General features: G+C 35.8%; 1 protein-coding gene across 1 annotated transcript in view; it reads left to right on the forward strand.

The window, feature by feature from the left end:
- Positions 1–14,525, forward strand: part of TNPO1 (transportin 1) — a 78,352-nt gene that overhangs the window by 42,350 nt on the left and 21,477 nt on the right. Inside the window, exons 5-13 of the mRNA XM_052701274.1 lie at positions 23–129; positions 1,042–1,175; positions 2,002–2,083; positions 2,766–2,888; positions 5,659–5,777; positions 8,310–8,370; positions 9,031–9,199; positions 11,774–11,926; positions 13,005–13,230. Coding sequence (XP_052557234.1) covers positions 23–129; positions 1,042–1,175; positions 2,002–2,083; positions 2,766–2,888; positions 5,659–5,777; positions 8,310–8,370; positions 9,031–9,199; positions 11,774–11,926; positions 13,005–13,230 — 1,174 coding nt within the window. The remainder of the gene's footprint in view (positions 1–22; positions 130–1,041; positions 1,176–2,001; positions 2,084–2,765; positions 2,889–5,658; positions 5,778–8,309; positions 8,371–9,030; positions 9,200–11,773; positions 11,927–13,004; positions 13,231–14,525) is intronic.

The raw sequence follows: 14,525 nt of genomic DNA on the forward strand, positions 1-14,525 counted from the left end.
TTCATTTCTATTTTTTACTTAGGTATTCTGATAACAACCATTGCTTCAAAAGGAGAATTACAGAATTGGCCAGAACTTTTACCAAAGCTTTGCAGCCTCTTAGATTCAGAGGACTACAATACTTGTGAGGTAAGAAGACTTATTCTAAAACAGATTGTCATCTGAAATTGATTATTTTTATCTCTTCATAGATACTTTATAGTGTATATTAACAATATTTTGTGCCTGTACGTGCATACATCTACAGTTTCTTCTGATACCAGTGTCTCAAATTAGACACTTACTCTATTTTTCATGCCTTGTTAGCATTCTTTATGAATGAATGAATTTGTTTTCCATAAAGACAAAATTAAGGGTGGCGTTGAATTGTCAAGACATCTGTAAGTGTCCTGTCTAGGGTGCCTAATTGTTAAAGTCAATCTTCATCACAATCACCTCAAATTTTCTTACTTAAACGCATAAATTGTTCATTGTTCATACAGTGTCCTCTGGAAAAATGATCTGATATTCCATTTCAGGCTAGTGTGAACATTTTTTTCAGTGTGTATGAAGGAAAATAATTGAATACTAGCCTAACTTTCAAACTGTGGAGGAAAAAAAGTATAGTCTGATTTTAAAAAATAAAAATCTATGAACATATAAATTTAGTTAGTTGATGCTATCTCGATAAGTGTGTGAAGCATTTTGTATAAAATAATCCTTTTGATGAAAAGGCTGGTCTGGTGTGCCATGCTGCTATGTAGTATTTTGATGCTGTTTTCACAAGAAAAACAGGAACTACCTTTTAAGCATTTTTAAAAATACAATTGAATAGATGAGCGTTGAAAACTAAAATTAAGCTAGCACTTATCAGCCATTTGACCATCTTGACATCTTGCAGATTAAGGTGTAAAATATTAAATAAAAGGCTTATAAGTATGTTTTAATTTTTCTTCAAGGTTAGCTTACTACAATTACTGTACTGTGCTGAAATTGTATATTCTGAAATGTTGCTTTCTACAGAATGTGAAACAGCAAGTGTATGGCTTGTTTTTTAAACAGGGTGCATTTGGCGCTCTTCAGAAGATATGTGAAGATTCTGCTGAAATTTTAGATAGTGATGTATTAGATCGACCACTCAATATAATGATACCTAAATTCTTACAGTTCTTCAAGCACAGCAGTCCAAAAATAAGGTAGGTTTGAATGTTGTACTGCAGATCCTTGTTAAAATATTATTTACATGAGCAGAAAGATCGATGTTTTATCGATCTGTTTAAATTACTCTGATTTTAAAAAGCTAAGTGTATCAAGCTCTAAACCACCACATTAAATTTTCATAATCTTCAAAGTGACTTTGTTGTGGAATATCATACACTGATGGTAGATTTGAAAGATGTATAAGGGAGCGAAGAGGGTTGATCTATTGCGGGGTAGGTCAGCATGATGGTTACTGGTGCATTGGATCTGTGCCTCCTTACATTTGTTTGTTCAGGATCATTAAAAAAACAAAAAAACTTAGAAAACTGTGCCTTTTAACACAACCAAATTAAATTGGAGGTTGGACCATGTTATGTCCAGAGGTCCCTTCTAACCCCTATGATTCTGTAATTCCATCAAAGGAGTTCATCTTTTCACCTGAATGCTGTATTAAACTGTTATAAATAGCAAAAAAATATGACATAGGTGGTTGCCAGAATTTCCTTGCTACTGCTATTGTTTATCAACAAAAACAGTGGCATTTACCCTGAAATGAGCCAGCAATGTTCCCTTCCTGCAAAGAAGGTAAGTGGTGTTATGGGCTGCATTAGTCAAAGTACTACCAGCACGTAAGAGGTATGATCCTTCCTTTCTACTCAGCATTGGTGAGGCCACACCTGGTGTACTGTGTCCTTATCAGTCTTGCCTCCAGGTGATCTTTCATTGTGTGGTTGGATTCTGAATGATTTTTTATATCTATGTACAGTTTAGAAAATGTCTTTAAGTGACAGAAAATGTATATTCTAACTGCTCTGTTTCTAGATCTCACGCTGTTGCATGTGTCAATCAATTTATCATCAGTAGAACTCAAGCTCTTATGATGCACATAGATGCTTTTATTGAGGTGAGTGAGCATTCTTTTTTGGGAGAAGCAAGATTAAGTCATATTGCATGTCTTACCTATCAAGAGTTTAAGATAATGTTTTATAACTATCTCTGCCTCTAGCTGCAGTTACTTTGGGCTTCCTATTCTTAGTTTTATATCCACCCTTTGCGTTCAAGTTTATTTTGCATGCTTGTGTTCAAAATTAATATTTCCTTTTTGTAAGTGGAGGAAATGTATTCATATAAAGATGCAGTGATAATGACATCAGTCTGTCACTACCTGTGACGCCGAGTTCAGCAATGGTATCATCCTGTCATTTAGTCTGTCTGGGTAATCTGTGGCTTTAGGTATTAGTACTGAACGTGAACTAGAGTGGTGATAGTTCAGTTTATCTGAAGTATTTGATGTGCAACTGTTGCATCTTGAAGCATGGCTTTAGAACTTTTAGGAAAAGAAAAAGCCAGGAGACAATGTTCTTCTGCCACTATCTACCATTACCCAATGTTTTGTCACATGTGTTATGTGCACTGGGAATCTAAAAATATGATTTGCTTTAAACATCTGTAAGAAGTATTCTCAGGTGTGGGAATGGATGGTGACAGTTATATATTTGTATACATTAGTTTGCCAGTAATGTAAATTTAAATGCAAGATGAACTAAGTGAATTGAGACTTATAAAATGATAATGCTTTCCAATAGAATCTTTTTGCACTGGCTACTGATGAGGAGCCTGAAGTACGCAAAAATGTTTGCCGTGCTCTGGTAATGTTGCTGGAAGTTCGCATGGATCGCCTTCTTCCTCATATGATTAGTATAGTTGAGGTGAGTCTTATTTTCTTTGTTGCATGCTGAAACTAGTTTGGGGTTGCAGAAATAATACACATAGAAAGCACTTCTAAGGAATGCTTTTCCTTGGAAAAATGATAGAGCAGCTCATCCTGGAAACTGTTTTCAGGCACATAAAGGACAAGAAAAAAGCTATGTAAATGTTGTTCTGGGCAGCCTGCTCCTCACATGTTTGAGGAGATCAACCAAATAGTATCACCACACAGATAATCCAAGATTGTATTCTTATTATATCTGATATTTTGTTGTTGAAAAGACTATTATTTTGTTTCCTTTTTGCAAAATACAATAGTAGTGAATTTATGTTCTATAATAAAGACTAGACTTTTTTTTTCAGATGTGGGGCTACCATCCTGATTTTATCAGTTCTGTACATATAGATGAGTGCAGATGTAATACCCCAAAACTGTGACTATTTTTTAGCATTCAGGTGAAGTTGCTTTTGCCCCTTTGAAAGTTGATAGTTTTTAAGTTGAATGCTGCAGATAGAGGCTGCTCTGATTAAGGGAAGGAGGTCTTAAAAAGAGACAAACTTGTATGCACATAACGGTCTTCGTGTTAATGGCAAATCAGTTTTTAAACTATTAAGAATATTAATAATCCAGTAGTGGTTCTAATACAGAAGATCTTAGCCAGTATTGTGCTTTTGAAATAGGCAAGTTTGGTGCTAATTTTTATGCCAAGTTTCCTAGCATAAAGGAATGGTTTTGTTTGGGTTTGGTTTTGTTTTAGCATGCACTTCCAGGTACAGAGGCAGATGGGAGGGCTATTTCTCTTGTTTTTATCTGAAAACTTTATATCAGATTTTGTCAAGAGTAGACCCTAAGTTTTCAGTTATTAAATTACACTTACATGCTCATGACTGATATTTATTCAAATATGTGGATCATAGGATCTCTCTCAATAGAAATTCTGATTATTTTTTTTTTATCATGTGAAACATAATGAGATTACCTGTAATAAATGAATATTGTATTGATGATATGAAAAGATAATGAAGAAATGTACTGCAGTCAAAAGATTACTTGCATCCTGTTGCTTTCTTCTGATAAAGATGTATCTGTTAATGCTTCAGGGAAAAAAAATGTACCCCTTTCTATTTCAACTTCTGTGAGGCTTCTAGAATGATGAGTCATAAAATAATTTGAGAAAGACCAGAAAAACCTTCAAGATCATCAAGTCCGACCAGCTACCTGACATTACAAAGTCCACACCTAATTCATCTTCCTATGCACCACACCCACATGTCTCTTAAATACGTCCAGAGATGGAGACTCCACCACTGTCCTGGGCAGCCTCTTCTAATGCCTTTCCGTCAGAAATTTCTCCAGTTCCTCCTGGTGTCCAATCTAAGTCTTCCCATGTGTGACTTGATACCATCTCATTGCATCCTATTGCTTATCATCTGGGAAAGGAGACCAACACCCAAGACATCTTACTGCAACCTCCTTTCTGGTAGTTAGAACAAAAAGTTTTCCCCTCAGCCTCTTCTTCCCCGGGCTAAATAACCTTGATTCCCTCAGCCATTTCTCATAAGTCTTGTTTTCCAGTCCCTGCACCAACTTTGTTTCTCTTCTGAGTGTGTTCTTGCAGGTGTATTTCTTGTAGTGAGGGCGCAGACCTAAACACAGTATTTGAGGTGGCATCTTATCAGTGCTAAATACAAAGGGACCATCACTTCCCTAGTCCAGATGGTCACACTGCTTCTGATACAGACCAGGATGCCATTGGCTCTCTTAGCCAGGTTGGCAGACTGCTGACTCATGTTCAATCAGCTGTTGACCAGTACTCCCGTATCCTTTTCTGCCAGGCAACTTCCTAGCCACTTTCCCCAAGCCTGTACCACTGCACGGGGTTGTTATGACTGTAATGTAGCACCTAACATTTAGCCTTGTTGAATACCATTTGACCCAGCCTGTCCAGATCCCTCTGCAGAGCCTTCCTAGCCTCAAGCAGATCAACACTTTTGCCCAACTTGATATCATCTGTGGACATGCTAAGGGTGCACTCAATCCGCTCATAGAAATCATTGATAAAAATGTTACAGCAGGCTCTAATACTAAGAAATCAACCTTTTCAGAAACAAGTGGCAGTAAGGAAAATCATAAGATTTACTACTTTGGCTGTTGCAACCATCTTCTTAGCATTGTTCTGGCAGTTGTCTGTAAGAAACTGGTTTAGTAGTGGTATACTTAGACATTCTGTTTATGCTTGTATTTCATTATATTTTTGTTTAAGCATTTTTAAAGTTTCATTCTAAGTTTACAGATTTGATACTGAGTCTATGAATTACCATTCATGCTAGAAAACTCTGAGACTTCAGTTTATTGATTTGTTATCATGTTGGGAGTTCTACTTATACAGATTGTCAGGTTGTTGGTTTTTGGAAATAAAAGTACTGGAATTTTAAAAAGTATTTCCATTTTAAGTGTATACGTGTACTTTTTATTCAAAAGTGAAGGGGAGGTCGTTTTATGTTCACCAGAAACTTCATTATGTTGAGTCTCTTGTCTGTATCTTCTTTGTAATGATGTTCTTACTTAAGCAGTGCACAAGTTCAGTCTGAATCATATAGGATTAAGAAGTCTCACCCTAGCCTCACGTAGTCTCCTTTCTTCCCACCTTACCAAAGAAATAAAAATACTGTGTTGGCATACTCAGGTTCTTATGGGCGCACTTTCTAACATCAGTAGTTTCTTTTGGTCACCTAGAACTTACACAAGTAATTTCTTTTTGCGCTGTGTAGTACATGCTTCTAAGGACCCAGGACCAAGATGAAAATGTGGCTTTGGAGGCCTGTGAGTTTTGGCTGACTTTGGCTGAACAACCCATTTGTAAGGATGTTTTATGTCGGCATCTTACTAAGTAAGTATTAGTAATTACAATTGATTGTTTCTGAAATTGCCATCTTTGAAGTTCAATGAACTTGGTCCAAGACAATCTTAAAAAGGCTGAATCTAGCCTACACCATGCTTAGAATTTTCCTGTAGCTAGTTCTTGTAAAAGAGTAAAAATGGTTGTGCTACAGAGTTACTTTAAAAGGCTTCTCTTTTGTACTTAAGTAGGTGTAGAAGCAACCTAACTGTATTGCTGGAGTGCTTTACCTTGAGCTTAAGTTTATTAAATATCAGACGGGTACTGTTGTTGTGTGCTAAACTCAAATGTTCCACATGACATTTTCTTTAATATGTAGTGTACCACGATGTACATCAAGAAGTGGCTTTGACAGCTGCAAGTTAGGGGATTTCAGTGCAAACCTTCTGTGTATAGTCATGCCAACAGTTGTTTGTATAAAGAACATAACAAAGTGACTCAAGATCACTTAGATTTAAGTTGAAGGAGTATGAACATCTATGTCTGAGATCTACATGTCTTGAACTTTTTCTAGATTAATCTTAAAAGCCTTCTTTCTAATAATTAACAAATTTTTCACTGCTCACAGTAAATAGAGATTTTTTTTATGGTTTATTCTTTTTCTGTGTACACATGGAAGCTTTTTGAAAATACTACAATAGTTCTATCTGTGATTTTTGTTCTTCTGGTCAAGATGCGAAGGGAATAAAAACTGTCTTTTCTGTAGGTAGTGGCCTTTATATGGGAAGCAATCCATTAAAAAAATATATGATTTTCATAAGCAATTGGATACATAAGAGATTAAAGCACCTACCATAGCAATAAAAAAATAGGAGTTGAAACTAGGAGAACTACTGTTATGATAAATGACATTTTAGTGTTAAAATGGTTTTATTTAATTCCTACTCTTGTAGCTCAGACAAAAAAGAGTGATAGCAAGTAAGGAGCTGGACTCAGTGATCCTTGTATGTCTCTTGAACTTTGGAAATTCTGTGATTGAAGTTACTACACACTTCCTTTCTGCCACACGTCATATTTACACTGAGAAGTTGACTAGTGTTAAAGTTTTTCTGACATAAATGAACACTAACATTGCAGCAGCATTATACTACACATTTGCTTTATTTTTCTTTAAGAATCTTCTAAATTGCTGGGAAAAAAATGGATGAAATTATTAGTATATGAGGACTGCCTGAAAATAATGCCTCCTATTTTATTACGCTGGCCCACAATGTCAGAAGCAGAATGTTAGTAGTATGGCACTAAGGGGCTGAACTTTCTCAATATTCCATTACATTTTGTTGCCGTAAGACAAATGGCAGCAAAGGGGCTGTCTGACAAAATGGTGTCTGACATGGAGGAAGTGGCACCCACTGGCGCTGATGCCTGCTGAATGTTGCTGGACACCAAACAGGGGATGTGAGCGTGGAGAGATGGTGGGTGATGCATTTCAGCAAGGGTGACAGTCGGGCATATTTTTATAAGTATAGCATGCAGGCTCTTGGTCATCACTAGTGAAAATGCATAGGTAGTGGTGGGTGTTGAAAAAATGTTTTGTAGCTGAGAATTTGCTCTATCAAATAGTGTTTTTATACTCTTTTTGTCTCTTGTAGTTTCCATGGAAATAAATAGGAGGCATTACTTTCAGACTGACCAACGTATTTCTCGTGATCTCAACATGCTTGTTGAAAGCAGTTTTTCTTATTACTCCCATTTGAATGTGGGGCTATGCTGTTAATTAATTTCAGATGAACAAAGAAAGCCCACAAAAACCCCAACGTGTTAAAGGGTGGGACAAGCTCTTTTAAAAATCTGCTTATATATCTAATAAAGCATAATATCTTGTTCGATTTTGTTCCTGTAGGCTTTCTTACAAAATACATAATTCTGCATACTTCATGAAGTATGCTACAGAAGTGCCAGTGAATTGGTGTTCATCAGAATGCTTACTACTCTTCCATTAAAATATCAGAATGTAACATGCTGTTGAGATGCATGAATGTTCTGCTGTCCAAATTACCTTTAGAATGAATACTTCTCAGTTGCAGATCATATGTGGATTAAGTCCATTACTGGGGCTGGTGCAGTGTTACAAGCTTGTATTAACTTTTCATACATATCTGGTTTGGTTGGCTTTGTTTTTTTTTTTAAAGTCTTCCATCTTCTAAGCTTAGCAAGGTAGGGTTCACAAACTCAGGTAAAAACCCCGAGTACTGTTGGTGAGACCATATTATAGGAATTTTGAATTGCTTTAGACTTATTTTAAGGCACTTTTTAGAAGTTCAGTTTCATTTTATGAAGGAATAATGTCCTGCTCTTAAGGTGAGAAGCCCACTTGTTAGAAAGTCTGTGGAGTTAATGCTATTTCAAATTATAAATACTAATGAGCATGAAATGGAGCTTGAGTTTGTATCAGGTTTCTGGGTTTTTGGATTTCTGCTTCTTTTGGGGGGAATTGCAACCAAAATTAAGGCTCAGGTAACTGGAAATAATTTTTTATTTAATTAAAGCATTGTTTTGATATATATCAATATCCCTTTGTAGGCTGATACCTGTGCTGGTGAATGGTATGAAATATTCTGAGATAGATATTATTTTGCTGAAGGTGAGCATCAATTTCTTTTGTTCTATGGAAATACCTGGTTAACTTCTGAGCTATGAATCAGTACGGTTCAATTGATGGGCCAAATCTGATCTACCGTCTATTCAGTAGAGAATTAGATCTTTGGGGTAAGGTCTTGCAGGGACTGCTCCAAATACTAAATGCTATCATTACTGAGTTTGTTAGAAAATAATCAGTGGATTTTCCGGCTTTGCTCCTGTCTGCCCTCATCCAGTTTGGATGTTGAGATACTGTTACTCATGACTCACTCCTGCAAGGAAACATTAAAAAAAAAAAAAAAAAAAAAAAAAGAAAAATTCAGTGTCAGTTGTAATACCCTTCTAGATCGAATTAGAGCTTTTTCTATCCCAGCATTTTAGAGTATGTCTCTGTGCCTTCTAATTCATTCCTTTCAATTGCAGCCTCTTAGTAAGAAAGATACTTGATACTTTCACATGAGGTTTATCTCATTTGTGTTTTTCTGTAATTTTTCAGTTAAATACTGCAGGAGAACGCAGAAACAATGGCATTTTTAGTTAGCCACGCAGCACAAGTGAGGTGTGAATCTTTCATATGGCTACAAAATCTTGAACTGAAATTTACCATGCATTTTTAACTTCCTTGAATAACATAATTGTACTGATGAAACCATTTTGATGACAGGGAGATGTTGAAGAAGATGAAGCAATTCCAGATAGTGAACAGGACATAAGACCTCGTTTTCATCGTTCACGAACAGTAGCTCAGAAACATGAGGAAGATGGCATTGAAGATCGTGATGATGATGATGATGAAATTGATGATGATGATGCTATTTCTGACTGGAATTTAAGTATGTCAAAGTGATGTGTAAAATGTGTTAAAATACTGTTAGTTGTGCAATATGAGAACTGCAGTGAAAAGGTCTCATATATGGAAATACAGGGGCTTTGCTTTTGAGCAGGAGGAAAATAAATTCTGATGTAATTAATGGCTTGGGTAGGTAGAACAGGGGTGATACTGTTTTTGGGGGTGGGGGGCCACAGGTTATTTCGGATGGTGTTATTGTTACTACCAATATTTATTTTTATATGTAAGATATGTGCTTCTGACCAGAATAGAATACATGAGCTATTAAGAGCAGACATAGCAGTGAGGAGCTGTTGGAGCAGGGAAGGATTTGTCTTCTGATTATATTCCACATGAGATAAATTTACAGCTGCTACTCTTGTCTCTTTGTTGGTTCTACTCCTGACTGCCTGAAAAGGAAGAACAGATTCTCTAGCTGGTTATTCCTTATCCAGGAGCAGATTTCTCAGTTATGAACCTGAAGACGTTGGCTAGTAAAATGAGGAAATACAGTTTCTTGGGGACAATAGAAATTAGTTTAGTGGATTAATTTGATAAAATATGTAGGAAAGAATTCTAGATTCTTTTAATCTAGAAAGTCGGCAATTTAGATTTACTTATATAAATAGGAAATCACACTGTAGGGTTTTTGACAGCTTCATTACTTGATTTCTAACTACTTCATTCAACTCGTGAGTAGCCATAAAAATGAAATACCTGATTTTATTGGCTGCCTCACTTCTGGTTCAAAAACTTCTCAAACCATGCTCTTACTGTTTTGTTCTTCTCACTACAGTGGTGAAACATACTTTGTAGAAAAGTTTGTTCCTATGTCCAGGGGATTGGAGTTGGATGATGTAAAAAATTCCTTCTAACCCAAACCATTCTGTGATTCTATTAGAGAGCTTTTTCACTGGTTTTGAGATTCAGACATATCCACATAGAGTTTTATATTTCTTACAAAGCCCAGAGTTTTAATCACAAACAAAACATTTCTTTGAAGCTTAGGGATGAAACATTTTAGAGGCTTGTCTGATTTTTTTAGAATTATTATTATTTTTGTAAAGAAAGTGAGGATATAAATAAACTCATTTTTTCTGAAGTCTCTTATTAAAAAATAGATAGTTTTGGGTTCGTTATGCTGCTCTTGTCACAGTTGTTAGTAGAGATTGCACTATTAAATGCAAATTTTCTGGTATTCTTCTGCTATGAAAAGCACAGCTGAAATTGACAGGGTACCTTGTGGTCCAGAACTGTAGTTAAGATGATGCGAAACTGTGGAAGAACAGAACATCTGGGGGATTCCCATTGGCATGTGTCATCTGGACTTGAGATAATTTGGGTTATCCGAAATTCAGAATCGACCCTTATTTCTTAGTAGTGTTCTATATTTGACTTCCAATTTTAACAGAGAAGAGTTAGCAGTGCAACCTGACTTAATAGCAGCACTGTTTTTTATTAAGACCTGTTAAGCTACTTTGGGTCCTTTCTTCCCTAATGAAAGCTGAAAGTCTTACCTGATAGGTGGAAGTGCAGATCTTTGCTGGGAGTTTGTGCTGTTAATTATTGCTTTGCAATTGAGATCTGCTGTAAGTTGAGGATTCCTTTATTTCATGCAAACATTTTGAACTTCATCTAGAAGCAGAGTAGAAAGTCTTATATTTATTTCTGTTCTGGTAGCTATTACATCCCATCTAAAACTTGTCCATATGGGTCCTATATGGGCCCGGTAGCTTTTAGATCTAGGTTAGGATTTTTACATATTACCATATGCTTTGTATATTTTGTCTGATGCCTATCTTCTATATAGTTCTGTTCCCACTGGAATTTTTCTGACAGATTAGTAAGGAACTGAGATCATAATGAGCAAAATAGTGCAATATAAATTTTGTAATACACCCATTCTTCATAAAATAGCTTTAGTGTTATTTTTCTAGATACAACAACACTACAGCAGAAAATGACAATTTCTGAATCATATTTTTCAAACGTTCTTGATTTTTCTTTTGAGCTTTCTTTTTCTATAAGAAAGAGATTATATATACTTAGTACAAGGTGCTCTTATTTGAATTAGTGTACAGGAGTTGTTTGTTTGTTTTTTACAAGAGCTCAGAACAGAGGCGTGTAAGTTGCTTTTGTTCTGTAGGAATTGATGTTGGTTATCTTGAGACATGGATCAACTGCTGTTAATTATTTATTTATTTATTAGGCAATTTCTCTCTAATTTCTCCAGTTGTTACATTCAAATCTCAGACCTTTCGGCTTCCTCAGTGTTATGTGGTCCTGAAATTACATAGTATATGGAATGCTGCAGTATGATGGTGTGGTTTTTGTCAGTGAGCATTTTAATGTCACTGCAGTATATGTGTTTTCAATGGGTATTTAACTGCTGCAAAACTGGATTTCTAAAAGCTGTACCCTCACAGCAGAGGGAAGGGCTGCACTATATACTGTAATGAAACTGAAGTGGTTGGTCGTCTTTAGAATAATGCCCTGCCTCTCCACTGATAGCTCAAAGTTAAAATGAGAATTAAACTGGTTAACTGCAAATGAGATTAATGCTGTTAATTCCCCTCAGGGAAATGTTCTGCTGCTGCTCTAGATGTTTTGGCCAATGTATTTCGTGATGAACTTTTGCCACACATCCTGCCCCTTTTGAAGGAATTGCTCTTCCATCCCGAATGGGTAGTTAAGGAATCAGGTATCCTTGTTCTTGGAGCAATTGCTGAAGGTAAGGCAACAGTGAATATCAACTTAGTAAACCTATTGTCTGGCTCTGAGGCAGGCCTGTGATTCCTTCTCGATATGTTTACTTGTGCAAACAAGTGTCTTTCACTGATCTGGTTTCAGTGATTAATCTCTACATTTACTTGTTGGTGTCTGGTGTTATTTAAATTTTCTAAATTTGGAAGACTGAATAACTTAAGTTTTCTTTTACTCCCACTTTCTTAACTCTTCAGTATATATTTATTTGTCACTGATTTGGTACTAATTTGATTTAATACAAGTAAAAATAATTTTAATAAACTCAACCCTTACATTTTATTTGTTGTTTTCAGAAACTGGAAAGACCACTCTTCTGACTTCAGTGCCCTGAGCCACTTTTAGTGGATCATTCTGTGTTTCACATATGATAACTTAATTTTCTCTGTACTTATAGGCTTTTTGGCATTTTGTTTGTGTTTCTAGCATCGTTGTCTTTTTGGCAGATGGAAGAAATATGTTTGGGTCTGTGTCTGCCTGCATTATCTTTCTTTTTCCCATTGTGCTTACTGAGTACATTTTCTTTGTTGCTGAAAAAAGTTTTTTGTTGGCTTTGATTCCAGTTCAAACCAGGTGAAAGTTAGTACTTCTGATAAATCTTAATAACGTATTGTTCTTCTTAATGACATGAGTGGTCAGCTATTGCTGATCAGAGGGAAATTAAATGCTGAAAAAATATCCTTTTTATTGATGCGATTATTTGTTATCAAAGTTGAATCTTTCTGTGCTTGTTGTTTTGGTCACTCTTGAGTATTCTGACTTAGGACATTGAAGCTTTATAAACTCATTTTATGTACTTTAATAAAGCAGAAAGCACTGAAGCAGAAATACAGTCACATATAAATTTAATTGGCAAGGTTTAACTGTTGTTTATGGTAAGATTTCTCATATAGCTTAACATAAAAGAGATAGACTTGCTTCACATATTGCTAAAATGTATTATTGTGCAATAGAGAATGACAGTGGCCTTTCTAGGAAATATTACTTCTCATTAATTCTGGTACTGAAGTAACTGGTTTTTGTTGTGGTTTTTTTTTCCCTCACAGGCTGCATGCAGGGTATGATTCCGTATCTTCCTGAGCTGATCCCTCACCTTATTCAGTGCCTCTCTGACAAAAAGGCTCTTGTGCGCTCCATTACATGCTGGACTCTTAGTCGCTATGCACACTGGGTAGTTAGTCAACCCCCAGACACATACTTGAAGCCATTAATGACTGAGTTGCTACAGCGTATCCTGGATAGCAACAAGAGAGTACAAGAAGCTGCCTGCAGGTAAGCCGAGGCTTTCCTTAACCTAGAAGCACTGTCAGTGATATTGCTTCTTCGTTGGAAATTTTTTTAATGCTTTACTACTGAATGCACGACCTCATTTTAGCACATTGTATTGGTGTTTTTTTTATAACCGGAGTAGATTCAGCTTTACAAATTATTGTAATAAAATTTTGTGTTTCCTTGTACAAGTTCGTTTTCAGAGTATATTGATCACCAAGCTAAAAAACATGTTGCAGTAAAATAAACCATCTGTATGACACCTGTTTATTTTCATTATTTTAAGTTTCATTGGCTGGAAATCTGTTTTTTATGTGCCTTGGAATAAGATCAATACCGATAACAGTAGAAAACTGTCCTAACATGATAGTTTATAGCTGTCTCAGTATTACCAGAAGATTTGAGTTACTGTTACGGGGGATATTCCTTTCTCTCTTGAAAGGAAATTCTGTGAGATAAGATTTTGTTCTCTGTCTTGCCTGCTGATATTTTAAAAACAAAACAAAATTAGGCTTTCTTAAAGCATACAGTGTTAATGAAATGAGAATTTCACACGTCCATTAAGCTCATCTGTGTCAATGTATGTGTGGGGCAAGAATTTACACAGCAGGCTGAAAAAAAAAAAAGTTTCTTCACAAAGCAGAATTAGATCTGCTTGTGATTGCATGCCTAAAACTGGAGTTGTTGGGTGCATTTTAGATTTTTGGGTCTTCATTTGTTTGGGTTCTTTTAGATTTCAGCAGTGCCTAAGTCAACACTGAGGTCAGAGTTCCTGTACTAAGCTTTGCTCAGGAGTAGATACATTATTGTCTGAGATAAATATAATTAATGAAATACACTAAGTCAGTTTTGCATATTAAACACAAGTTCATTTTTGTTCTAAAACTTTCCAAACATGTGGCTAGCACATTTCTTCAGCTTTATCTTCTGTTCCTATCCACCTGTTTTTTACAGTGATGACCTTTTGTTCCTTCCAGAACAAACAGGAACATGAAAAGAATTCTTTCTTCGCAAATTTTCAGATCCTATGAATCAGAGTTACTTACAAATTCTACTTGGGGTGTGGGGGAAGAAAAGGAAAGGAAAAAAAAAAAAGCAGAATCGAACAAAGAAAAACCCTTCCAGATTCCTGCTCACCTTGTCTAAAAACATGGTTGAAATGTGTGTGTAGTTAAATACAGCTGTGCTGCACTTGTTCAGTGCCCTTATGGAAAGTCTATGAATGATGTAATATGCATGGAAACTGTTAGAAGAAACAAAAGTATCTCTCAGTGGAGCTAAAATGGAAATACTAAAAA

Source organism: Tympanuchus pallidicinctus, unplaced genomic scaffold (genome assembly GCF_026119805.1).
Source record: "Tympanuchus pallidicinctus isolate F22 unplaced genomic scaffold, pur_lepc_1.0 scaffold4, whole genome shotgun sequence".
NCBI lineage: Eukaryota > Metazoa > Chordata > Aves > Galliformes > Phasianidae > Tympanuchus > Tympanuchus pallidicinctus.